The sequence below is a fragment of the Balaenoptera borealis genome (genome assembly GCF_965194805.1).
Source record: "Balaenoptera borealis genome assembly, chromosome: 5".
Classification (NCBI taxonomy): Eukaryota; Metazoa; Chordata; class Mammalia; order Artiodactyla; family Balaenopteridae; genus Balaenoptera; species Balaenoptera borealis.
The window spans coordinates 123,658,844-123,686,274 of record NC_138862.1 but is presented as its reverse complement, the minus strand read 5'-3'; the positions used below and the strand labels follow the sequence as shown (position 1 = coordinate 123,686,274).

At 37.5% G+C, this 27,431-nt stretch overlaps 1 protein-coding gene across 8 annotated transcripts in view; it reads right to left on the bottom strand.

Moving 5' to 3' along the window:
* Nucleotides 1–27,431, bottom strand: part of XRN1 (5'-3' exoribonuclease 1) — a 99,497-nt gene that overhangs the window by 10,116 nt on the left and 61,950 nt on the right. For 4 of the 8 annotated variants that reach the window (XR_014245136.1, XM_082393759.1, XM_082393760.1 and 1 more), the window contains exons 28-37: nt 22,393–22,449; nt 22,121–22,253; nt 19,467–19,536; nt 16,893–17,100; nt 15,262–15,357; nt 8,295–8,397; nt 5,286–5,347; nt 3,485–3,607; nt 2,905–3,064; nt 109–290 (exon numbers count right to left, since the gene is read on the bottom strand). Coding sequence is in view for 7 of the 8 variants with exons in the window: in XM_082393759.1 (XP_082249885.1) it covers nt 109–290; nt 2,905–3,064; nt 3,485–3,607; nt 5,286–5,347; nt 8,295–8,397; nt 15,262–15,357; nt 16,893–17,100; nt 19,467–19,536; nt 22,121–22,253; nt 22,393–22,449 (1,194 nt within the window). In the remaining variant the exon portion in view is untranslated. Of the gene's footprint in view, nt 1–108; nt 291–2,904; nt 3,065–3,484; nt 3,608–3,761; nt 3,873–5,285; nt 5,348–8,294; nt 8,398–15,261; nt 15,358–16,892; nt 17,101–19,466; nt 19,537–22,120; nt 22,254–22,392; nt 22,450–27,431 lie in introns of all 8 variants that reach the window. The other 4 variants (XM_082393761.1, XM_082393763.1, XM_082393764.1 and 1 more) reach the window with 3 other exon arrangements.

The window sequence follows — 27,431 nt, the reverse complement described above, 5'->3', positions numbered from 1 at the left end:
AAAAAAATCAGCTCCACTATATTATTTCTAGCTAAAGATTTTCAGTCAATTTATTTAAGCTCAGTGTTCAATAACTTATGTAAATGGAAGAACGGTAATATACAATACCTGTGGTGTTCTCAGAAAGGAGAAATCTGGTTGTGGCATTCCAACAAGGGAACAAATTCGAGAAAGTTCAGTTACTGGCGTGGACACAGGAGGAATCTGGCTGGCGGCAGGCCAGCACACACTGTCCACAGACTGAACGTTATGGTACTCACTAGCACTGTGAGGCTTGTTCATATAAGATGCTGCCAAAAAAGGGAAAAGGACATATCCACATTCAATGATATCTCAAACTATGCAATTACGGCAGGGCTTTACAGAATAGCAAGGAGGACATTGTTAAAAAGTGAGAAGAGGGGCTTCCCTGGTGGCGCAGTGGTTGAGAATCTGCCTGCCGATGCAGGGGACACGGGTTCGAGCCCTGGTCTGGGAAGATCCCACATGCCACGGAGCAACTGGGCCCGTGAGCCACAATTACTGAGCCTGCGCGTCTGGAGCCTGTGCTCCGCAACAAGAGAGGCCGCGATGGTGAGAGGCCCGCGCACCGCGATGAAGAGTGGTCCCCACTTGCCGCAACTAGAGAAAGCCCTCGCACAGAAACGAAGACTCAACACAGTCATAAATAAATAAATAAATAAATAAAAGAACGTGAATTTCTAAAAAAAAAAAAAAAAAAAAAAAGTGAGAAGAGGAATCTCCCATGAAGCAAATATAAGAACTATTTAGTTTTGCCTAAAATGACTAGAATTCAATGAAGATTTTAGATGATTACAATTAATTACTGATATATAATTAAGACAAAGATTTAAAAATATGATAAGTAGATGACTGCCAAAAATTAGCATCGTGAGAGGTTAATGACTACATAGTTATTTACAGGCAAAATCTAAACACGCAAATGGCTTTCTTGAGCTGATTTACAATTAATTCTTAAGTCCTGAGGCTTTAGCTTCAGTCTTCTCAAAATTCCATCCTACTTTCTGAGACACATGGATGAATGTTTTATTTGCTCTAAAATAATGTTTCTTAAAAGTTTTTCTGAAATTAAGTCTTTTAAGTGCCTTTATTATGATTTAAAAATTCTGAAAGTTCACATTCTTTATAATCAACAAACTCACGAACAGAACAAAAAGCACACCCCAGTGAAGAATGAATCTAAACCTATTACTGTTATAGATTAAAAAAAAGTTAAGTGGCTTGCCTGAAGTCACACATTAGTTCTATTACATGGGCTGGATACTGAGTTCTTGACTCTAAGGTAGATGATATTTTTCACTATACTGAAGTATAGTAAAAGTTACTTGTTTTTGACAGTGGGACCATATTTATCCAATATTGTTTTAAAATTTTATTTTGCTCTATTTCAAGAGCATATCTGTCCCTATGATAAATATTGTTTCCTGATAGTTACTGGAATTTTAAATTATTTATCCCAATACTCAGGGGAGCATAAATGAAGTTAGGCTCTGATTTTGATACTTAATAAACTCAGATTAGCTTATTTCAAAATGTTTTTTACCTCTCTGAGAAATTTCTGTCCCCAATCTACTTTTGCATGAGTCATTTTTCCTGGTAGGCTTTTGCAGATAATTAGACAGTCAAAATATTAAACTACAGGGGACGTAAAAGGTAGGTGTAATGATGGACATCTACTGAAATCCAGCTATGTGCCAGATGTTATGCTATAGGTTTCTTAGACTTAAGGTAAGTGCCCACTTTCCAGTGTGTGCCTCCATTAATTATTTTAAATTGATTTTACAGCTTCTTCTATTTTTATGTGGGTCAAGTTATTTTAACATAATACTAATATCAATTATTGGCACCTATGATGTATCAGACACAGTGCTAACTGCTTTATATATGTCATACAATTATCACAACCATCATTTGCAATGTTATTTTATAGATAAAAAGAATCTATAGAAGGGCTTCCCTGGCGGCGCAGTGGTTGAGAATCTGCCTGCCAATGCAGGGGACACGGGTTTGAGCCCTGGTCTGGGAAGATCCCACATGCCGCGGAGCAGCTGGGCCCGTGAGCCACAATTACTGAGCCTGCGCGTCTGGAGCCTGTGCTCCGCAGCAAGAGAGGCCGCGATAGTGAGAGGCCCGCGCACCGCGATGAAGAGTGGCCCCCGCTTGCCGCAACTGGAGAAAGCCCTCGCACAGAAACGAAGACCCAACACAGCCATAAATAAATAAATAAATAAATAAATAAAATTAAAAAAAAAAAAAAAGAATTTATAGAAAAGTTAAATAATGTATTTAAGTTACATAATCATTTTTAAATTACTGAGAAAAAGCTAAAATGTGAAAACATTTCCAGGTTTGGAATCTCCAGAATGAGTATCTGTAATAGTATAATTTAAGTAGTCACAAGGAGGGACTTCCCTGGTGGTGCAGTGCTTAAGAATCTGCCTTCCAGTGCAGGGGATGCCGGTTCAATCCCTGGTCAGGGAACTAGATCCCACATGCATGGAGCCTGCTGGTCGCAACTAAGGAGCACATGTGCCACAACTAAGGAGCCGGCGAACTGCAACTAAGGAGCCCACCTGCTGCAATTAAGACCCGGTGCAACCAAAATAAATAATAAAATAAAATAAATAAAATTAAATTAAAAAAATAAACTTATTAAAAAAAAAGAAATATTAAAAAAAACATAGTCACAAGAAGACATTTAGGGACTACAGATCTATTGGTTACATAGTTACTATGTTATATAAATGACACAAGTATAAAATTATACTCTTATTTGTTACTCTTAATTATACTTAATTATCTTTAAAAATCACATGATTAAAAAATAAATGAACTGAATTTTTGAAGTGATTGGTTATTAGTATTAGTACTTAGCTTACTTACTTAATTTCTTACTTTGTTTAGGCTGTGAGGAAGATCCATATTCATCTCTTCTATTAGAGGAAACAGTGACTTCATTACCAAATTGTTTCATCTCATTCTTACGGTCCACAGTGTCAGAGCCATCAATTTTTAGAATTTCTTTAAGCATCCGAGTTCCCTTCTGTTTTGAAAATGATTGGTATGGAGATAGTGGGGATAGGGGAGAAAAGTTAAAAGTTACAGACCTTACTGATGTTTCTTTTAATAAGTTCCATTGTTAAAAATTAAGACGATAACTACATTCAGATAGAGAATAAGGAAAATAAATAGAGTTGAAAAAAAAATTTCACGTTTCCTGGCAAAGAAACAATACTTATCATTCTGCTTAACTTTTGACCAAACTGTCTAGTGGTAATGTTTGAAAAGCAAGGGAGCTATGGTGGCTAAACTGCCCAGGGCAGCCCGATCTTTCTCACAGGATGACAATAATAATGCCACACACCAGTCTACATAAGAGAAAGTGTTTTAACTGTTGCACAGGGTATGTATGGCTAACAGTAATGAAATTACCATAGTGTACAAGCTCTTACAAAATACGAACCATAGCAAATGACTGTGGTGACAAATGTTCTTCGCTTGGAGGCTCTTTATGATGAGATGACTGTACTTCATTTTCTTTGGAGATATTCAAGGATGCTAAGAAGTTCTCAATTCCAGGATTAGGCTAAAAGAATAAATATTTTGTGCATGAAGATGAAAGTACAAGGACACGAAAATAGTTGAGAGTTTTATGTACAAAAATGATCATTTAATTTTCACTCAATCGTCTTCCCAGGTGTTAAAGTTTGGGAAGAGAACTTGAATAAACAGTCTTTTAGCTGATCAATGGCATTTGGATAACTAGTTTCAACCTTTCGGTTTTCTGAGACTTCTGCTCTTTCATTTCTCTTCAAAAGCTTAACACTACATTTGGCAGGCCCTTCAAACGCCTGTAAGAGAGGAAGAATGAGTTTTTGTGCAAATAAAATTATAATTCCGACTTAATAGTATTCTAAATAAATTGCTGCAAACTTTTTAATGTGTTATTTTCTCTTTTATACCATGAGAAAAAAGGGGGCCCATAAACTTGATGAGGGAAAAAATTCCACCTTTACTTTCATTAATTTCTAAATGAGACTTAGCATTCCCTTCAATTATGAATGCAGGCAATAAAACACAATGGTGGTGATTCTAATGGTATTTCAATATTACTGGTTTTCTTTCAAATCTTATGTATTTTACTGTAGCATTAAAACTATTATTCTGAGAAAGAGTCCATAGGCTTCACCAAAGAGGTCCATGGCACAAAGAGTTTACGAACCCCTTCTCTAGAAGAAAGGAAACTATAGCATAAGAGTTGCAGAAAGAGATGACTCTGAAAGTCATGCAATTCAACCCTTTATTGGTACCTAAAAATTAATGGGCTGAGAACCTGTTATGTGCCAAGATATCTGCTAAAGTATCTTTTATAAATGTAATATATTATAGCTTATAAGAGATCTAATTTTTAAAAACTTTGTGTTATATAATATGCATATAAAAATGCACATAAGTGTACATAGATATTTTTAGACTTAAAATGTTTTTTTGATTATAAAATACATACATACTCCTTATCAAACAACAAACTATAAAATAAAACATAAATGATCTCAGTTTCCCCCATTAACCTAACTCCACAGAATCAACTGTTAACTTTGCCATGTTGGTACATATACTTTCACTGAATATACATATTTCTACATATTTTATACATATAATGTACCCACATATATTCATATATGTAGGTATGTTTGTATGTATTTATGTATATATAGACTATATATAATGAGAGACACAAGTGATATATTTTTATCTCCATTTTAAAGGTGAAGAAATTGAGGCTGTGAGAAGTGTAGTGAATTGCTCAAGGCCACCTAGCTGTTAAATGGCAGAACCAGAACTTCAGGTATCTCTAGTTCCAAATCCTGGACTCTAGCTGTGCAACCTCCCATCCAAGTGACTGACAGGCTCAGCAACCCTCTTGTCATGCACTTTATGAATCTGGCTGAAAGGGCTGCAAAATTCAGTCAGATGCTACAGAGCCACCAACTACAATAAAAAGTGGGCTTACTAGCATAGCGCAGGGAGATCAGCTCGGTGCTTTGTGACCACCTAGAGGGGTGGGATAGGGAGGGTGGGAGGGAGGGAGTGAGATGCAAGAGGGAAGAGATATGGGGACATATGTATGTGTATAACTGATTCACTTTGTTATAAAGCAGAAACTAACACACCACTGTAAAGCAATTATACTCCAATAAAGATGTTTAAAAAAAAAGAAAAAAAAAAGTGGGCTACTAGAAATGTGATTTTAAGAAGCTTACCTGCCTATTTGATATTTTTTGTGACCGACTCTCAGTTTTAGGACTCTTACACTCTTCTTTAACTAGAGACAAAAAACCAGAAATTTTGTTAAATGAAATTTGCTGCACACCAATTAAATTTACCAAGTATTTACCATAGCAAGGCACTGTGTAAAAAATTCACAGAATTCCAAGGAGACAAAGGCCCTGATCTTGAGGAACTTATTATTTAGATGAGGGTGAGAAGATAAACTCACAGATGACAACAATAAGGGAAAAAGAAAAGTGGCATCTAATTGAACCTTGCAGGACGCCAGGTTTCCAAAGGGCAGAATAAGAGGCTAAGTATTCCAGCAAAGAAAATAATAGGAGAAAAGACAAATAATAGTAGAAGCAGAAAGCAAGGAATATTTGTGGAACTAAAAACAGACCAGTTCTGCTGGAGGTTGAGGAGTATAATGCAGCTTAACTGAACTAGAGAAGCAGGCTGCAGCCACAATCTGCAAAGGACTGAAGACTATAGAATTATATTGGTAGGCAATGGGCACAATCACAGAAAGGTTTTGAGCTGGTAGGAACCTGATCAGAATTGTGCCTTAAGAAAATTATAATATGGCAGTGGCTTATTAGCTAGGTAGAAGGAGTAAGAGACCAATTAGGAAGCTATTTTAGTATTCCTGTTAAGGGGAAATGACGGGAACAGAAAGAAAGTGAAAAGGATGGATTAGAAGAGGAAGGAGGAAAGGGAAAAAAGAAGAAAGGAAGGAAGAAGGGAGAGAGGGAGAGACAAAAGAGGAAAGAGAGGATGAGGAAAGAAGTAAGGGGAAGGGATGGAAGGGGGAGGGAGGGGATGGAATGAGAGAGGAAGGAAGGGACAAAGATGGGAAGGAAAGGGAAGAGAGGGAACAGAGAGGGGAAAAGAAAGGAAGAGAGGAAGGTAAGGAAGAATTCTTGTAAAAAGGAGGAAAATTAAAAGTGACACCACTGCTATTCAACATTGTACTGGTGGTTTTATCCACAGCAATTAGGCAAGAAAAATAAATAAAAGGCATCCAGATTGTATAGGAAGAAGTAAAACTATCTCTATTTGCAGAAGCCAAAAAAATTAGGGCAAATAAATAAGTTCAACAAGGTGGGAGGATGCAAGATCAATATACAAAAGTCAGTTTTATTTCTATAAATAGTAATGAACAATCTCCCCCCCACCAAATTAAGAACACAGTTCCACTGACAATAGTATTACGTAGAATAAAATACTTAGAAATAAATTTAACAAAAAAAGTTCAAGACTTGTACACTGAAAACTACAAGACATCATTGAAAGAAACAGAAAGGCTTTATATTGCTAAATGACAGTACTACCCAAAGTGGTCTACAGATTCAGTATGATCCCTATAAAAATTCCAGCTGCCATATTTGCAGAAATAGACAAGTTGATCCTAAAATTCATATGGAAATGCAAGAGACCAGAACAGACAAAATAATCTTGAAAAAGAAAAACAATGTTGGAGGATTCAAACTTCCCAATTTCAAAACTGATAACAAAGCTATGGTAATGAAGACGGTGTGTTGTTCACAAAAAGATTGCATATAGATAGTTGAAATGGAATTGACAAACTAGAAATAAACCCATACATCTATGGTCAGTTGATTTCTGACAAGGGTGCCAAGACAATTCAATGGAGTGCAAAGAGAATTCAATGGGGAAAGAACTGTCTTTTAGCAAGTAGTTCTGGGACAACTAGATATCTACATGCAGAAGAGTGAATATGGACCCCTATCTCATACCATGTATATACTTATTCAAAAATGAAAAAAAGACCAAAACGTTAGAGCTAAAACTATAACACTCTTAGAAGAAAACATAGGTGTAAATTTGTGTGACCTTGAATTAGGCAATGGTTTCTTATATGATACCTAAAGCATAAGCAAACAAAGAAACAGTAGAAATAAATAGATAAATTGGACTTGATGAAAACTAAAAACTTTTGTGCTTCAAGGACACTAAAAAAAGTTAAAAGACAACCCAGAGAATGAGAGCACATATTTGCAAATCAAATATCTGCTCAGCATATAGGATACAGAACATAAAAAGAAGTCTTACAACTCAAGAATAAAAAGACAACCCAATTTTAAAATGAGCAAAGGATTTGAATATATATTTCTCCAAAGAAGATATACAAACAGACAATAAGCACATGAAAAAATGTTCAACACTATTAGTCATTAATGAATTACAAATGAAAACCACAAGGAGACTCTACTTTACATTCACTAGGATGGCTATAATAAAAAAGATGGATAATAACAAGTGTTATGGAGGATGTAAAGAAATTGGATCCTCCTGTATTGCTGGTGGGAATGTAAAATGGTACAGCTACTTTGGAAAACAGTTTGGCAGTTCCACAAAAAGTTAAGCATAGAGTTAACACATGACTCAGTTATTCCATTCATTCATATATACCCAAGAGAACTGCAAACATACGTTCACACAAAAACTTGTACATAAACATCCACAGCAGCATTATTTATTACAGCCCAAAAGTGGAAACAATCCAAATGTCCATCAATGGATGAATGGATAAACAAAATATAGTATTCATACTATAGAATATTGTTCAGCTGTAAAAAGGAATGAAGTACTGATACATGCTACAACATGGATGAACCCTGAAAAGATTATGCCAAGTTAAAGGAGCCAGTCTCAAAGGTCACATATTTTATGATTCTGTTTACGTGAAATATCCAGAATAGGTCAATCCATAGAGGCAGAAGTAAATTAGTGGTTGCCAGGACTAGGGGAATCACTACTAATAAGTATGGTATTTCTTTTTGGGGAGATGAAATTGTTCTAAATTTAGACAGTGGCATTGGTTGTACAACTTTGTGAAAACACCAAAAAACACTGATTGTATACTTTAAAAGGATGAATTTTATCATGTATGAATTACAACTCAACAAAGCTGTTAATTAATACAAATAAAAGGAAGCAGTTAGCACCACAAGTACACTTTCTAATTCATAACTTACATTTTCTGTGAGGCTCATGTTTTCTTTGCTTAACACTGTTCTCATTAAAGCCAGATTTGTGATGTTGAGTTACTTGACTTATTTCTTGAGGTAGAACTGCACCCTGAAAATTAAAATTCTTATAAATGATTTAAACAAACTCTTAATATTAAAACTACTTCTCTTCTTCAATGCTTAATAAATACTTTATTATTTTTATAAAAGTTATAGAGCTCACTAGAAAAAGATTTAAGGAATGCAGAAAAGTACAGAGAATTTAAGAAAACCACTCAAATTCTACCGCCCCCAAATAACCATTATTAACATTATGATCACAACTCCAGACGTTTCTCTATGCATTAGTTAGATAGTAAGGTACACAGAAAACAATCATTTTACAAAAATGCTTTCAATAGAAAGAATTCAATCTAATTTTGTTTGAAGTTAATACAGAAACTAAAGATTAAACTTTAGGTGAATGTTTCTTCCTAACAGAAATATCAGCCTCTAAAGATCTCTCTAGATTTGCTTCAAAATAATCCTATCTCTGGGGTATGTGGGGATAGGAAATGAATAGGTATCATGGAAGAAACAGAACTGGACATGTTCAAGGTAAAGGATGGGTACATGTAGATTTATTATACTATTTTCTTGACTTCGTTATTTTAAAAATTTCCATTAGAGTTTTAAAAAATTCATCATTCCTGTCCCTATGTTATAAAAGTTGAGGATATTATTAGCCCTTTCACATCCTTTCCCGTAATACCTGATTTTTATTAATTAATATTTATAATGTCAAGGTTTTCAAATGCTGGAAGACTATTACCACTACCAGATAGCAAGACTGACTATAAAGCTACTGTAATTGAGACAGTGCATGAATGGACAAAATTAGCAAAATGACATGAGTAAGTTTCATATAAAGATCACAGCAGATCCTTTTGCTTTCTGATAGGGAGAAGAGGCCTGAAGGCAAAAAGAGACAGATAACTTGCCACAGCTGAAGTGGGAAGGGGAAGCAGAAGTAGGGGCTAGAGATGTTCAATACAAATTAATCACTTTACAATGATTACACAATTTTGCTTTTGGTGGGCCCTATTTATTTTTTTCTGAGCACAGACGAATGAACACTGGGTACGAAGGCACATCGTGTCTTAGTTGGCAGTGGACATGCTCTAAAATAGTTGTGATATGCACCAAAGTGTGAAGGAAGGTCTGATGAGCTCATATGCACAAGAACATCTAGGGTTCTTTACTCTTAAAAAAAAAAAGGGCCAAGAGACTTCCATCCACATAGCACAATGGCTGGTGGGGGATTCTGACTCTAAAGAAGGGAATTAGAACATCAGGATCAATAAATTGGTGTGAACGAATACTGTGTGTCTATTATGTGCCAGGCATGGTTAAGATGTACTTTGCATCCATTATCTTAACATCATTATAATAATGCTATAATCATAAAAATGCTATGGTGTATTTTGATTCCATGTTATAGAGGAGTAAACTGAGGCTCAAAGTGATAATGTAATTGGTTACAGAACTAAATAGGAGCTGATATCTGAGCTCTAACTCTAAAACCCAAGTTCACAGTACCATTTCAGAGAAACAGTGCCCTAAGTTTAATTAGAAAGAAAATATCCTACTTTTAAGTATGGTTTTTTGAGTTATTCTGTTTGATGTCTAAATAAAGCTATTTGTGTCAGTCACATTGTCATATTCTGCCAATAAAGACTTGAATGTTTTTTTTAAAGACTTTTTAAAAAAAAATAAATTTATTTATTTATTTTTGGTTGTGTTGGGTCTTTGTTGCTGGGCATGGGCTTTCTCTAGTTGCGCAGGCTCAGTAGTTGTGGTGCATAGGCTTAGTTGCTCTGTGGCATGTGGGATCTTCCCAGACCAGGGCTCGAACCCGTGTCCCCTGCATTGGCAGATGGATTCTTAACCACTGTGCCACCAGGGAAGCCCTTAAAGACTTTCTGAAAGAGCAGTTTTAGGTTCACACCAATATTGAGAGGAAGGTACAGAGATTTCCCCTATACCTCCCGTCCCACACATGCACAGCCTTCCCCATTATCAACATTCCCACTGGAGTGGTGCATTTGTGACAACTGATGAACCTACAATGACACATAATTGTTACCCCAAGTCCTTATTTTACACTGGGTTCACTCTTGGTGTTATATATTCTATGGGTTTGGACAAATGTGTAACGACATGTATCCATCACTATAGTATCATACAGAGCATATTCAATGCTCTAAAAATCTTCTGTGCTCCACCAATTCACCTCTCCCATTCCCAATAATCCCTGGCAACCACTGATATTTTTACTGACTCTATAGTTTTGCCTTTTCCAGAAGCTTGAATACCTTTAAAAAAAAAAAATCATGTTGCGTTCTCTATAATTTGCTTATCAGATGAATTCCAGGCTGCTTATTAAGGCTTCATGGATATAAGTGTTATATGTGGTGGCTCATAATTCTTAGAATATACAGGAGATAGAACATGGGAGTGTTCAGCTGATATAAATAATGAAATAGCACCTAATAATAAGAGATGCATACAGAAGATTCTGAGGAAATACATTATCAAGTGTGGCGTTCCATCTCAAGGAAATTGGTGGTAATAGCTAGTAGACTTTTTGGCAGTGAGAGAGGAAAGGGCATCCTAAGTGGAAGGAACAATGCAAACACATAATCTGAACTGGAAATTACCTGTTTATGGGAAAGGGAAAGTTAGGAGACCAATCTGATTAGAACAGACCATTTTACCAAATAGTTGACATACTTTATATAAGAACTATGCAGAGTTGGATTATACAAGGCCTAAATATTAGTTTGGGTTGAGGTTGAATTCCACTAGTATTAAACAGGGAGCCCTATACATTCTAGAGTATTTGAACAACACTAGTTGAGGGCTGGAAAAAAACCTCACAGTTCATCTAAGTCCAAGCCTTAATTTTATACACGAGGCCACAGAAGCCCAGGGAAATCAGATTTGTGCAACTTGAGGCACAAAACCTGATTTCCTGATTCTGAGTCTACTACCAGGTTTATCTTCACTACACTGCCACAGTGCATAAACTGAGTTCAAAAGCAGGAGTCCTTATTAATTAGATAGGTTGCTCAATTATGCCATGATTGAGCAACACTGGTGAAAGGACCTTTAGGAAAGATTAGGTAGGAAGTACTATGTAAGAAGGACTAGAAAGGAAAGACATAAGAAACAGGAAGCACAGATAGGAGATTAATCTAGGGCTGGGATGACAATTTAAGGTCCAGTTGTAAAAACTGAGAAAGGGTAAAAAGATTTGGGGACTCAATGCAAAAAATATTAGAGAGAAGAAGCAAAAATTTTTGACTTCATGCTTTTCAGATTATATGCCTGAGTAAATGGTTGTGTTAGAAAATAAGGATAAGAGAAGAGGCTTTAGATGAGGTCAGTTGTGAGATATCTTGAAGTTGAGGTGATGGCGGAGCATCCATCTATACCTGTCTTCTAGAAAGTTGGAGATATTGGGCTAGATCTTGATTGAGAGGTTGGAATTAGAGACATAGATTAAGTGGTAATTAGCAGAGAAGTAAGAGCCAAAGTCACCAGTCAAGGAATAAGGCAAAAAGGAAAAGAAGACTGTTGCGTTTTGGGAAACAGCCCCCCGTGAAAGGCTGGAAGAACAGAGGTTAACAAAGAACCTGAACAAATAGGGAAAGGAAAGAGGAGAGACTCAGGGTAATGTTTTCTCTTAGAGCAAAACTCCTTGAAAGAATTACCCATATTTGCTGCCTCCAATTTCTCTCTTCCTCTTTTCTCTTAAACCCACTCTAATCAGTATTTTGCTCCTATCACTTAACTGAAACTGTTCTTGTCAAGGTTCCCAATGGCCTTCATGTGCTAAATTCTGTGCATAGTCAATTCTCAGTTTTCATCTTAATTGATCCATCAGCAGCGTTTGACACAGTTGATTACTCTGTTCCCTCTGACATCTGTTCTTCACGTGGCATCTAGAAACCACCCTTCCCTGGTTTTCTTCCCGTCTCACCAGCCATTCCTTCTCAGTCTTCTTTGTTAGTTTCACCTAGTCTCGCTGACTCTTGAAGGATGGAATGCTCTAAGGCTAAGTTGTTGAACTTTTTTTCTATCTATCCACTTTCTTGGATATAGATAAATATAGATATATACACATATATGCACACACACATATGCACATATACACACATATATGTATATGTATATGTGTGGGTGTATATACATATATATGTATATAATGCTTCCCAAATTTCTCTCTCCAGCCTGGATAACATTGATGACCTTCAGACTCAATGTCCAACTCTACATCTCCACTCAAATATCTAACTCCAATAACTCTTCTTAAATGTTTAGTATATATCTCAAACTTACCAAAATTGAACTCCTGATCTTCCCCCACAAACCTACCAGATCTACAGTCTTTCCCATCTCAGTTAATAGCCCCTCTATCCTTTTAGTTACTCAGACCTTAAGAGTCACGTCCTTTAATACATTCTTTCTCTTTTACCCGCATATCCAATTCATCATCAGCTGGAAATCCCTTCCAAATATGTTTAGAATTTGACCACTTTTCACAGGGTCCTACTACCCTGGTCCAAGTCAATATCCACTCTATCCTGATGATTTCAGTAGTCTCTGAACTAGTCTCTGTTTCCACCTTGGTTCCTCTACATTTTATTCTCAAGATAGCAGGCAGAGTGATCCTATTAAAATATAAGTCAAATCATGTCACTCTGCTGTGCAAAACCCTCTGCTGATTCCCTATCTCACCGAGTAAAAGCCAATGTCCTTATAATGGTCCAGGAGGTCCTACATAGTATCAATCTCTTACCTCTCTAATTACATTTCCTACAACTCACCCTATTGATTCAGCCAAATGGTCTTCTTTCTCATCCTTGTGTATGCCAGGGATCACCACCCCCAACAGGGCCTTTGACTTTGTCTTGAATACTCTCCCCTCAGATATCTGTATATCCACTCTTCATTTCGTTCAAATCTTTGCTCAAATGTTACCTGAACATTCCACTTAAAACTGCAGGGGATTTCCCTGGTGGCGCAGTGGTTAAGACTCCACACTCCCAACGCAGGGGGCCCGGGTTCGATCCCTGGTCAGGGAACTAGATCCCACATGCGTGCTGCAACTTAGAGTTCGCATGCCACAACTAAGGAGTCTGTGTGCTGCAACTAAGAAGCCAGTAAGTCGCGACTAAGGAGCCCGTGAGCTGCAACTAAGGAACCTGCCTGCTGCAACTCAGAAGCCCACGTGCCGCAACTAAGGAGCTGATGAGCTGCAACTAAGAAGCCCGCCTGCTGCAACTAAGAAGCCCATGTGCTGCAACTAAGGAACTGATGAGCCACAACTAAGGAGCCCACCTGGTGCAACCAAGACCCAGCACAACCAAAATAAAAAAACCCCCGAAACCAGAAAACAAACAAAACAAATCAACAAAGCAAAAAAACAAAAACAAAAACAAAAAACAAAAAAAACCCCTAAAAAACCAACAACAAAAAAACAAAAACAGGGGCTTCCCTGGTGGCGCAGTGGTTGAGAGTCTGCCTGCTAATGCAGGGGACACGGGTTTGAGCCCTGGTCTGGGAGGATCCCACATGCCGCGGAGCAACTGGGCCCGTGAGCCACAACTACTGAGCCTGCGCGTCTGGAGCCTGTGCTCCGCAATAAGAGAGGCCCACGCACCGCGATGAAGAGTGGCCCCCGCTTGCCACAACTAGAGAAGGCCCTCACACAGAAACGAAGACCCAACACAGCCAAAAATAAATAAATAAAATATTAAAAAAAAAAGAAAATCATTAAAATATAAATACATGGTGTTTAAAAAAACAAAAACAAAAACAAAAACAAAAACCCTGCAAAACCTTGCCTTCCCCCTCCCCAAAATTCCCTATCCTGCTTCCCTGCAATTTTTCTCAAACTTATATTATCATCTAATATACCATTTTTTTGGGGGGGTCTTATTTATTGTCCTTTCCTCCCTACAGTATTAACTGTATGAGAGCCAGGATTTTTGTTTTGTTTGCAGCTATGTTCTCACTGCATGGAACCATGCCTGGCACATGGTAGGCACTTAATAAATACATGTTGAATGAATGAATGATGAAAAAGCACTCTTGAGGAGTTAGCCATATTAAATAAATAAGAGAAGAAAAGAGGGTTTAAAAATCTGGTATGGATTACATTTATGTAGAAAGATTTATGAATGATCTAAGGAAAACTTAAAATAGCATATTGGCAGAAGTGACCTGTGCATTGTAACTCTCACTTTTTTTTTTTAACTTTGTTTAGATTATTTTTCCCACTTTATTATTTATTTATTTTAAAACTGAAGTACAGTTGACTTACAATGTTGTTGTCACTCTCACTTTTTATTTTTACTTTACGAACATTCCCTTTGCTATTTTCCCCTCCCTAGTGCTGATGATGCCACCATCACGGGAGGACATTAGAATAAATTAGGCCCTCATGGTGCAGGCTACTGGTTTATAAACCTGAGAGGACATTCCTTTTTGACCTAAGCTGAGAAGTTAGGTTAGTAATTAGCAAAAAATGTAGTAGGAATTCATTCCTTTTCTTTTTCCTTTTTTTTTGGTGCCTGAGTCTACTCTTTTAGCAGAATTTCTTTCCTCTTCTTAAATTCTATCAAGGAATGTGAATTTGCTCATACACATTTAAGACAACCAACTGCCAGCATAAAGCTATACATTCAAGTGGAAGTGAGTAAGTTAATGAGTGCCATTAAAGCCTTTATTAAATAGAAAAATTGTCTACATTCTTACTCATTAGTCCAAAAACACATGTAGCCTAAGAGAACTAAGAAAATTCAAGATCAAAGTGTTATTTCTATTTTATAAGATTTCAGGAGGAAAATTAATCACTGCATACCTAAAAGAGAAATATAAAATAAATTAAAAAAAATTAAATGTCCATCAAGCAAGGTATACTAACCTTCTCTTGTAGAGGTGGCTGAAAGTGTTGAACCTTTCCAGATCCCTGTAAGGATTGCCAAATGTTGCAAAATTCATCATCATCTTTAGCAGGTACCTGGGAAAGTACAAAAAACTTCTTAAGGAAAACTGAAACATGAAAAAATAAAGATTCAGATTAAAAATCAAATAATTTATTTATTAAAGCCATTTAGCAGTAGACAGGATATTTAAATTTCATTATCTGTTATCTCAGTTCTTTTTTTCTGGAGCTCAGTATAGTAATCATAAAAGTATACTGCTGGAGTGAAAATGTTCTTCTACAGATGTAATTGGTTATTAAAAAATATTTAAAGCATTACAAATGCTATAAAAGATTATACTGAATCAATATCCCACCAAAAGATTTTTTTTTTGGTCTTCCAGTATACTGGCATATTATCTTATTCAAGCTAACATTTAATAATATTTATTTAAAAATTTTTTGGGATTTCCCTGGTGGCACAGTGGTTAAGAATCCACCTCCAATGCAGGGGACACAGGTTCGATACCTGGTCCAGGAAGATCCCACATGCCATGGAGCAACTAAGCCCGTGTACCACAACGACTGAGCCTGTGCTCTAGAGCCCATGCACTGCAACTATTGAGCCCACGTGCTGCAACTACTGAAGCCCATATGCTCTAGGGCCCGCGTGCTGTAACTACTGAAGCCCGTGCACCTAGAGCCCGTGCTCCGCAACAAGAAAAGCCACTGCAATGAGAAGGCTGCGCACCACAACAAAGTAGCCCCCGCTCGCTGCAACTAGAGAAAGCCCGTGTGCAGCAACGAAGACCCAAAGCAGCCAAAGATAAATAAAATTAAATTAAAAAAAATTAAAAAAATTTTTATCTTACACAAAAATAATCTGATTAAAAAAATCAGCTATTACTTATGGAGAACTGATTTCATGCAAATTAAAAATCTAGAAAAATATGCACCAAAATTTGACAGTGGTTACCTACGAGATTTGAGAGGATTTTTGCTTGTTTCCTTTGTTATCATCTATTTATCTGTTTTCTAATTAGTCTATAATAAACATGTGCTATTTGGATTAAAAAGTTTGGTTAAATGTAAAATAGATAGCTAGTGGGAAGCAGCCGCATAGCACAGGGAGATCAGCTTGGTGCTTTGTGATGGGGTGGGATAGGGAGGGTGGGAGGGAGACGCAAGAGGGAGGGGATATGGCGATATATGTATACCTATAGCTGATTCACTTTGTTATACAGCAGCAACTAACACAACAATGTAAAGCAATTATACTCCAATAAAGATGTTTAAAAACAAAACAAAAGAAACAAAACAAAAAGTTTGGTTAAAATTTGGGGCCATGGAATTAAATAAAGTTAAGTATCTCACACAAAACAATTCAAGTTTTGCCCTCAGGAAGATGAAATAAAGGAAATCACCCATGAGTTATATGGTGGGAATCTGAAAATTGCTTTTGATAAACATGATATAGTCCTCTCCCTTACCTTTCAAATTAATGTCATTTTGTAGGAGATAATATAGGACATTTGGGTGATATAAGACAAAATATAAGTGTTAGTCTACCAAGTAAATATATAAAGAGAAAACAGATATTTTCAAGCTCATTATTTAAATAAAAGTCTTACTTGAGTAGGAACAAAAAGTGATTGAGGGGAATGGTTCAGACCTCCCAAATGCCCAGATGAAATTGATGCATTTGAGCTATAGTGATTCACAGCTGGCTGTGGTTTCACAATGGCTGTCAACTTCTGATTTCCTGTTTCAGAGCGACTCCCATGAGAAAGGTTCACCAAGGCACTTGTTGGCAGTCGATAACCTCTACCAGGTGAGCACCTAAAAGTAAAAAGTTTTATCAGGGTCAGAGGGAATTAATACTAAAGGGAGCTAAAAGAATCAAATAATTTTGGGGTGGACAGTCCATACTCCGAATTAATAAATATTACTTTTAAATTCAGTAGAGGAACTTGAAATCATAGAAAGATCTCAATTTATAAGATTTCTGAAAAGTTTCTGAATAGAGTATTCCGTGCTACTAAGTGGGGGGAAAAATGTTCTAGAGGTATAGTTGTGTGTGTAGGGGCGTGTGTGTGTTAGTTTGTCCTCAGAAGGCTTGCAACATAATAGCTGAGTTAACCAAAAATTCATGAATTAAATGTCAAACTTCTTTAAAAGGTTATGAATCTACCCAGTGTGGAGCTGTGTGGCTCTACCTATGCAACAGGGCAAATGTTAGCTTTGATCACTTTTGTCTCCTGATCAATTGTTGAGTCCAGCTCTTTTTATCCTCATCTTCCCATCTTAATGTTCCAGAACTGGGAAGGCTAAGAGACAAGTATTGTGATTTCCTTCCTTCCTGGCCTTGATAAAAGTGTTTAGATATTAAAATAAGCCTTCTCTGGTCAAAAGTTTTCAACTCTATCACCTCTTTAGAATGTAATTTTCTTATATTCTGAGATCATGGGGAAGCAGAATTCTTTCATGAGAAATCTTTGTAAGATTTCTAGAAAATATTTTCGTGAGAACTATAGTTTAAGATTCTGCATTACAGAAATGAATATATTGCAGGCATGTAATCTTTTACACAGCTCTCAGTCAGTCAAGAAATCCAGTGTCTCTACCTAGGAGAGGAAAAAAAAAACCCTGAGAAAAAAGTTAATCATCTTAAAAATATATTTCAAAGTTATTTCGCCTAAAGTTATTGGTAATCAAACATTTTCATGAAAAATAAAATCAGACATGGGATCCAGACCCTGCTGCTGCATTTAAGAGTGCAGACAGTAAAGTCTTTGGGTAATAGGCACATTCAAGTTGCAAAACAATAATAGCATTCTGAATGTGATCACTACTTGTAAGGACTGAAGACTGTGATTTTATACAAATAGGCTAAATAAGAGTAATTAATTTTTTATTTTAATTACCACTAATCAAAACAGAGGAGAAAAAGAAACTAAGCTAACTTCAGTTCAGTTTTCCAGTTGGTGTTTAGAAGGGAGAAAGGAAAACTGGAAAGGATTTCATTTAACCCTCACAATCACCTAGTGAAGTGCACATCTTCATTATAGATGAGGAAATTGAGGGTCAGAATGCTTTTAACTAACCTACCTAAGGTAACACAAAGGTTAAGTGAAAGAGCCCACACTTTCTAATATTCCATGACACCTCTCATTCTAACATGATCTTTTTCCTATAACTTTAAACTTTCTTTCTATTAATGCTCTCCAAAATAGATATGAACAAGTCTCCACCATGTTAAATTAAAAACAAACAATCCAATCCTCTTCCTTTAAACCTCCTCACCCCCAGTTATCTTTTCTCCCCTTCATGGTCAAACTTCTCAAGGGTCAGCTCAGTTTCTTGCCTCCCTTGTTACACCTGCCATTCACTCCTCAAACCAACCCAATCTAGCTTGAGCACCCACAACTCCACTAAAACAAATGACAAAGACTTAAAATGTCACTCAATTCAAAGAATGTTTCTATTCCTCAAGTTATTTAACCATAAAAAAAAATGCAAATCTGATCATGTCACATCTCTGATTTTGATGGCTTCACATTGCTTTAATGATAAAGACCAAGATACCAAGATCCTTAGCATGTCCTGAAAGTGGCTTACCAGTTCCTGCAGTGTGGTCCTTGCTTTTCTCCCTTACGCTAATCTTACACAATTGCTGAAGTTGACACACCTGCATTCTTTTAGTTTTTAAATGAGTGAAAACGTCCTCTGTTGCATATGCTATTCTTTCTTCCTGACTACTTGTCACTCTTCCTCCAGCTACCTATTCTTCATGTCCCATTTTAAACGTCATTTCTTAAAGAAAGCCTTTCTAGAACTCTCAGGACAGATCACACTCTTATAGACACCTGAAATACTTCTTCCCAGCACTTGTCACATTTTAATTAAAAAATTAATATTGTAGTTAGTTATTGGGTTGGCCAAAAAGCTCGTTCGGGTTTTTGGTACCATCTTACGAAAGACCCGAACGAACTTTTTGGCCAACCCAAGGTATTCCCCCACCTACTAAAATGAAAGCTCTATGAGGGTAGAAACCATGTCTGTCTTATTCACTGTTACATCCCTGGTAGCAAGTATGATGTCTTGAACATACTAGGAACTGAAATTGTGGACAAATAAACAAGTAATGTAGTTGTTGGCCACATGGGCATATTTACAAAGTGTAATTATCATCTGGAAATACAAACCTTATTGTTAAACCTCCAGGAAATTCTTCATCAAATAATACTTCAAATAGTACATCAGCTTCTCTATTAGCTGTTTAAAAAAGAGAGAGACTGAAAAATCATACAATAAAAGAAAAATCAGCATGTAAGTTTTTGGGGTATAAGAAGCATTACAACTATCAATACAGAGAGTGAATGAAAAGAAAATAAGCTCACAGATTACCTTACTGGTATTAACGTAAAGTAAAATAATACTATTTTAAATTAGGTACTGTGAGAATTAATTATATTTTTCTCTTTGTTTTGGTGTATGTTGGAAATTATTCATAAAAAGAGTTAATAAAAGAGATAACTTTGGAATTTGCAGTTTAGAAGGTCTTACAATCAGACAAAGGAAATGAAGATTTGAAGACATGGCAGTAATGAAAAGAACGGAATGGAGAGAACAGATATACTACTAGATAGAACTGGCAGGAGTTTGTGACCTGTGTAGACAAAAAGAATGGAGATGTCAAAGATTACTCCAAAGTTCTGGCTGAGATGACCTGGTAGACAATGGATGGCATGACTGAGACATGAGACACGTGAGAAAGACTGTGGTGCAATAAACTTAAGGAGGAACAGAGAAGGATAAATTTTGGCAGACAGGATGATGGGATATAACTGGAAAGTTTAAGTTTACTAAAATGCCAAGGTAAAGTGAAATAATTAGCTATAATAATATTTGAATTCTAAGCCCAAATTAATAATAGAGTCTATCACATAACTTCAGAACTGACTCTCTCTCTCTTTCTCTCCCCATCTCTATCCCCACCCTTTTCCATGCTATTGGTTCTGTTTCTCGGGAGAATGCTAATACCATACCTGATACTATGTTAGGGGTTGGGGGATGTTTCCCTCATTCTTGGTCCCTCATTGCCCAAATGAAACCAGGCCTGCAGAGCTTATTCATTCTCCCCCATCTGGCTGTACCTTTCACCTGACACTTAAACCTAAAATCTAAACCCAAGAAAGTAGGGCTCAATGGGCGGCAGGAGTTTCTCCTCTGAAGGCTTAAGGTCCACTTTCTAAGTTCCTGTTTCCCGTCTGAGGGAGAAGCCACTGACTCAAAAGATTATTGACAAGAGGATTGTTCACCCCCTTTAGTGGAGATGACTACGGAGATGAGGTATCAGCTGAAGGCAGTAAGACAAATATTTCCCTTTATATTCCATGTCCATGGCAGACATGGTTAATCAATGACAGAGCTTTTTCCACTCAGAGTAGGTGTAGCTTTAAAATTTCTGTCAAGACAAAATTCCAAGTGGTCACTACTACTGATAGGGGTTGTCAGAAGAAAGGAAACTTCTATGTTATCAGAGCCCTAAGGCTTTTTCAGGACAATCTAATTAGAGTACAATCCAGTAAGCTCAACATTTGAACTGACAATGCCTGAGCCTGAACAGATAGCAGCAGGAGGGTTGCTTCATTGCACCCATCTGACCCTTAACCATACTTAGCCTGGGCTCTACCTACTTAACCTCCCCGCCTCCATTTTCAGCACCAGAAATGTATCCAAAAAAATTCAAAGAAAAATCAGGGAAGAAAATTCTCTTTTAGAGGCAGACCCCAAGAAGATGTGCAAATGTGGAGAACCACTGCTCAAAGTTAGAAAAGAATCAGGGCAAAGAGTTCAAATCCCAGCTCTGCCACTTATTTGTGTAAATTCAGGAAAGTCACTTAAACTCTTCGGCGAGGAAGTAATATCTCCCTCTCAGATGGTTGGGAGGGTTAAATGCAAAATGTAAAAGTGCTGGGCACACTGTTGGCAATAAACAAGCAGCTCTCTTAGGCTCATGGCCTGTCTGCTCTTCCTTCTTTCTGGCAGTGAGACCAAGGCTGAGTGCCTGGGATACGGAGGGACAGTGCTGCCAGCGCGCTGACCTCCAGGTACATGATTTGCTGCCTCATGTTGGGTTGACTTTTTTTGGAATCTATGTTGCAAAGCTACTCACTCCAGGCATCCCTTTGAGGCATTTCTAGATCCTTAGTTAATTCTTCCCTTTTCTTTCCATACTCTCATTTTTCCTTTTTTTTTTTTGTAAAAAACACATAATATAAAATTTATCATTGTAACCATTTTTAAATGTATAGTATTGTAGTGTTAACTATATGCACATTGTTGTACAACAGATAGGTCTGTTTTACATACAATATCTAGTTGTATTCATAAAATTCAAATAAATATGCAAATCTTTTAACCACAAATAAGCTGATGCATCATGTTTGTTTATTTCTCCACAGATATCAAGAGATTACAATGACAATTAAGGTAAAGCCCTGAACAAGGTTAGATGAAACCCAATGAAATGTTTCTCTTAGTTTCATGAAAACACATGTATGTATTCTCACCAAGGTTTCAGATAATTTTAATGTGCTATACATAAGCTACTAAATTTTAAGCAGCTGTTCCTCAACTTCCCCACGTTTTAATCACTTCCCAGATGATTACACAAGATAGAGAAGAAGAATTTTCTTTGAAACCTAAAGCTGGAAAAAACTTAACTAAAACATAAAAGGATTTAGTGTTTTTTCTGATTTATAGTTGCTTTCTGCTTACATATAAGACACACAAGTTTGTGTTTCACTCTACAATATAAATGCAGTTGGAGACACGTCAAGTATTGAGTTATTACCCCCTTTAATTCCTATGATGGTGCCCCGAAGGCCAACTGGAACGGAAAAGTTCTCTCTCACATTTACAACTCGGTCAAAGAGACGAAATTCTGCATCCCGATCAGGAATGACTCCATGTTGCTGTTCTAAAGGCTGAAGAGAAGAAAGATTTAACTATTATTATTAACTCTAATTTTAAGAAGTTTTTCTACTAATGTATTGAAAACATTTTGTTCCTTCTATACTTTCAAAGCAAAAACAACAACTTTGAATTCTCTGACAGGAAACTTACTCTGTATAGCAAATGGGGCTTCACTGTCACTCGAACCTTCTTATTATTCTTTCTTTGCTGAGGAAAGAAGAATTTGAAAATATTTTTAAAATATTAAAATTTAAAATTATTATTCAGTATTTGGACATGACTGAACGTTAAAAAGCCAAAAGAAATGAGTAATTTTAAGATTTTTGAATTTCTTTAGATGCAAGCAAGGATGAATAAATAAATTTTTACATTTTTTAAAGTAAAATTTTTTGTTGATATATAAGACATATAGAAAAATGCAAACTTATAAGTATAAAATCTGATGAATTTTTATAGTATGAGCATATCTATATATCTCCACACTCAGTTCAAGAAACAGAACACTACTAAGCACAACATAAAAGACCTTGAAAAAAGAAATTAAAAATAGGGAACCCTTGTATTGTCTCCCAGTTACTACCCCTCCCCAATGTAACCTTATTTCTAACACTAAAGATTAAACTTGTCAGTTTTGAACTTTATGTAAATGCTATCCTATTCAAATGCTTTTTTATCCTAAGAAGAATTATATATAATGGTCAATAAAGATTAATAGTAAAGGAAAAACAGGTATAAAGTATTGATCTATGTCAATACTTTGGGTTTTGTGGCTACTTATAAAAATTAAGGTAACATTCATACAAAGTCTTTGCTTTTGGAAACTGGCTTTGGTGTTTAAATTTTTGACTATCTAAAAATGCTGGAAGAAGACTTTTCTCCTCTATTTGCTACTTGTTAATTCTGTGACCTCACACTTAAGAACCAGCTTCCTTCAATCTGTAAGATGGAAATAGTACCTGTTCTACCTAATAAAAATGTGAGAATAGGAGTCAAGATGGCAGTGTGGGAAGATGCCAAGTTAGCATCACCCCACAACTAGGGTGCCTGTCGGCCGCTGGTGGGGGACCCTGACGCCCAAGGAGACGGGAGGAACCCCCAAATGAACCGGTAGGACATGGGAGAAGTCAGGGGGGGAGGAGAAGTGGAGGCCTGACAGGATCAGCACCCCTGAGGCCAGGGAGATGAGGAGAGGCAGGCAGGAGGGGCCCTCCAGGAGGAGTGGGAAAGGAGCAGAGGGTGATCACCCGGCCCACTCTGGCCCAGGGAGCCTGCTGAGCTCCCAGGCCGGTAGCCACCCCCTCCAATGCCTCCTTCAGGCCACGTGGGTCCTAGAGGCATAGGAGGGAGGCCGGGGAGATCAGGATAGGCAGGCGGGAGGGGCCCTCTGGGAGGAGTGGAAGAAGAGCAGAGGGTGTTTGCCCCGCCCACACAGGCACAGAGAGCCTGCTGAGCTCCCAGGCTGGACCCTGCCCTCCAAAGCCCCCTCCAGGCTGTGTGGGTCCTTAGGGGCACAGGAGGGAGGCCGGGGAGATCAGAAGAGGCAGGTGGGAGGCACCCTCCAGGAGGAGTGGGAGGGGAGTAGAGGGAGTTTGCCCCTCCCACTCAGGCCCAGGGAGCCTGCTGGGCTCCCAGGTGAGGCCCCTGCCCTCTGAGACCAGGGGTGGGGGGCACGCCTGGGCCCCTCCTGTTCCTTTGAGCCTAAGCTCCACCCCCCACCCCACACAGCCCTGAGGGCCTTTTCCAGCCCTGTGGGTCCTAAGCACAGGCCCCACTCACCGCCCAAACCTTGCCCTTGCTTAGGCCCCGCCCTCCACAGCCAAGGCCTCCCCACCCCACCTTTTTTTTCCCCTCTTTTCCCTCTGCCTCTTTTTTACAATTGTACTGTTGTACCTTCCAGTTGTTGATTCATCTATATTTTTATTTTTATATTCTTTCTAACATATCTGTTAGCTTCCTAGTCTAATTTTATCTTTTACTTTGTTATTGTTCTCTCGCTCTTTTTTTTTTGCCACCCCATTTGGCTTGCAGGATCTTGGTTCACGAGCCGGGGGTCGGGCTGAAGCTCCTGTGGTGGGACTTCCGTGTCGGAACCACTGGACTAACAGAGAACCTCAGACCCCAGGGAATATTCATCGGAGTGAGGTCTCATGGAGTTCCTCATCTCAGCACCAAGACCCAGCTCTACCCAACAGCCTACAAACTCCAGTGTTAGAAGCCTCAGGCCCAACAACCAGTAAGACAGGAACACAATCCCGCTCATTATAAAAAAAAAAAAAAAAAAAAAGAGAGAGAGACAGCAAAAACATATGTCACAGATGAAAGAGCAAGGTAAGAACCTACAAGACCAAATAAATGAACAGGAAATAGGCAATCTACCTGAAAAAGAATTCAGAGTAATGATAGTAAAGATGATCCAGAATCTCAGAACCAGAATGGAGGCATGGATTGAAAAAATACAAGAAATGTTTAACAAAGATCTAGAAGAACTAAAGAACAAACAAGCAGAGATGAACAACACAATAACTGAAATGAATAATACACTAGAAGGAATCAGTAACAGAATAACTGAGACAGAAGAACAAATAGGTGAGCTGGAAGACAAAATGGTGGAAATAACTGCCGAGGAGCAGAATAAAGAAAAAAGAATGAAAAGAATTGAAGACAATCTCAGAAACCTCTGGAACAACACTAAATTCACCAACAATCGAATTATAGGGGTCCCAGAAGAAGAAGAGAAAAAGAAAAGGTCTGAGAAAATATTTGAAGAGATTATAGTCAAAAACTTCCCTAACATGGGAAAGGAAACAGTCACCCAAGTCCAGGAAGCACAGAGAGTTCCATACAAGATAAACCCCAGGAAAAACACACCAAGACACACATTAATCAAACTAACAAAAATTAAATTCAAAGAAAAAATATTAAAAGCAGCAAGGGAAAAACAACAAATAACATAAAAAGGAATCCACATAAGGTTATCAGCTGATTTTTCAGCAGAAACTCTGCTGGCCAGAAGGGAGTGGCAGGATATACTTAAAGTGATGAAAGAGAAAAACCTACAATCAAGATTACTCTACACAGCAAGGATCTCATCCAGATTCGATGGAGAAATCAAAAGCTTTTCAGACAAACAAAAGCTAAGAGAATTCAGCACCACCAGACCAGCTTTACAACAAATGCTAAAGAAACTTCTCTAGGCTGAAAACAGGAGAAGAAAAAGACCCACAAAAACAAACCCAAAACAATTAAGAAAATGGTAATAGGAACATACATATTGCTAGTAACCTTGAATGCAAATAGATTAAATGCCCAAACCAAAAGACAGAGACTGGCTGAATAGATAACAAAACAAGACCCGTATGTATGCTGTCTACAAGAGACCCACTTCAGACCTAGGGACACATACAGACTGAAAGTGAAGGGATGGAAAAAGATATTCCATGCAAATGGAAATCAAAAGAAAGTTGGAGTAGCAATACTTGCATCTGATAAAATTGACTTTAAAATAAAGACTGTTCCAAGAGATAAGGAGGGACACTACATAATAATCAAAGGATCAATCCAAGAAGATATAACAATTATAAACGTTTATAGGGCTTCCCTGGTGGCACAGTGGTTAAGAATCCGCCTGCCAATGCAGGGGACACGGGTTCGAGCCCTGGTCCGAGAAGATTCCACATGCCACGGAGCAACTAAGCCCGTGCGCCACAAGTACTGAGCCTGCGCTCTAGAGCCCGCAAGCCACAACTACTGAGCCCGTGTGCCACAACTACTGAGCCCGCAAGCCTAGAGCCCATGCTCCACAGCAAGAGAAGCCACTGTAATGAGAAGCCCATGCACCACAACGAAGAGTAGCACTCGCTCGCCACAACTAGAGTAAGCCCACTAACAGCAACGAAGACCCAACGCAGCCAAAAATAAAATAAAATAAAGTAAAAAAAAAATGTTTATGCACCCAACATAGGACCACCTCAATACATAAGGCAACTGCTAACAACCACAAAAGGAGAAGTCGACAGTAACACGATAGTAGGGGATTTTAACACCCCACTTACACCAATGGAAAGATCATCCAAACAGAAAATAAATAAGGAAACACAAGCTTTCAGTAACACAACAGACCAGACAGATTTCATATTTATAGAACATTCCACCCAAAAGTGGCAGAATACACTTTCTTCTCAAGTGCACATGGAACATTCTCCAGGACAGATCACATCTTGGGTCACAAATCAAGCCCCAGAAAATTTAAGAAAATTGAAATTGTATCAAGCATCTTTTCTGACCACAATGTTATGAGACTGGAAATCAATTATGGAAAAAAACTGTAAAAAACACAAATACATGGAGGCTAAACAGTGCGCTACTAAATAACCAAGAGATCACTGAAGAAATCAAAGTAGAAATAAAAAACTACATAGAAACAAATGACAACGAAAACACGACGACCCAAAACCTATGGGATGCAGCAAAAGCAGTTCTAAGAGGGAAGTTTATAACAATTCAATCCCACCTCAAGAAACAAGAAAAATCTCAAATAAACAATCTAAACTTACACTGAAAACAATTACAGAAAGAAGAATAAAGAAAACCCAAAGTCAGTAGAAGGAAAGAAATCATAAAAATCAGAGCAGAAATAAATGAAATAGAAATGAAGAAAACAATAGCAAAGATCAATAAAACTAAAAGTTGGTTCTCTGAGAAGATAAACAAAATTGATAAACCCTTAGCCAGACTCATCAAGAAAAAAAGGGAGAGGATACAGATCAGTAAAATTAGAAATGAAAAAGGAGAAATCAAAACTGACACCGCAGAAATACAAAGGATTATAAGAGACAACTACAAACAACTATATGCCAATAAAATGGACAACCTGGAAGAAATGGACAAATTCTTAGAAAGGTACAATTTCCCAAGACTAAACCAGGAAGAATTAGAAAATATAAACAGACCAATCACAAGCACTGAAATTGAAACCGTAATTAAAAATCTTCCAACAAACGAAAGTCCAGGACCAGATGGCTTCACAGGCAAATTCCATCAAACATTTAGAAAAGAGCTAACACCGATCCTTCTCAAACTCTTCCAAAAAATTGCAGAGGGAGAAACACTCCCAAATTCATTCTACGAAGCCACCATCACCCTGATATCAGTACCAGAAAAAGATATCACAAAAAAAGAAAATTATAGAC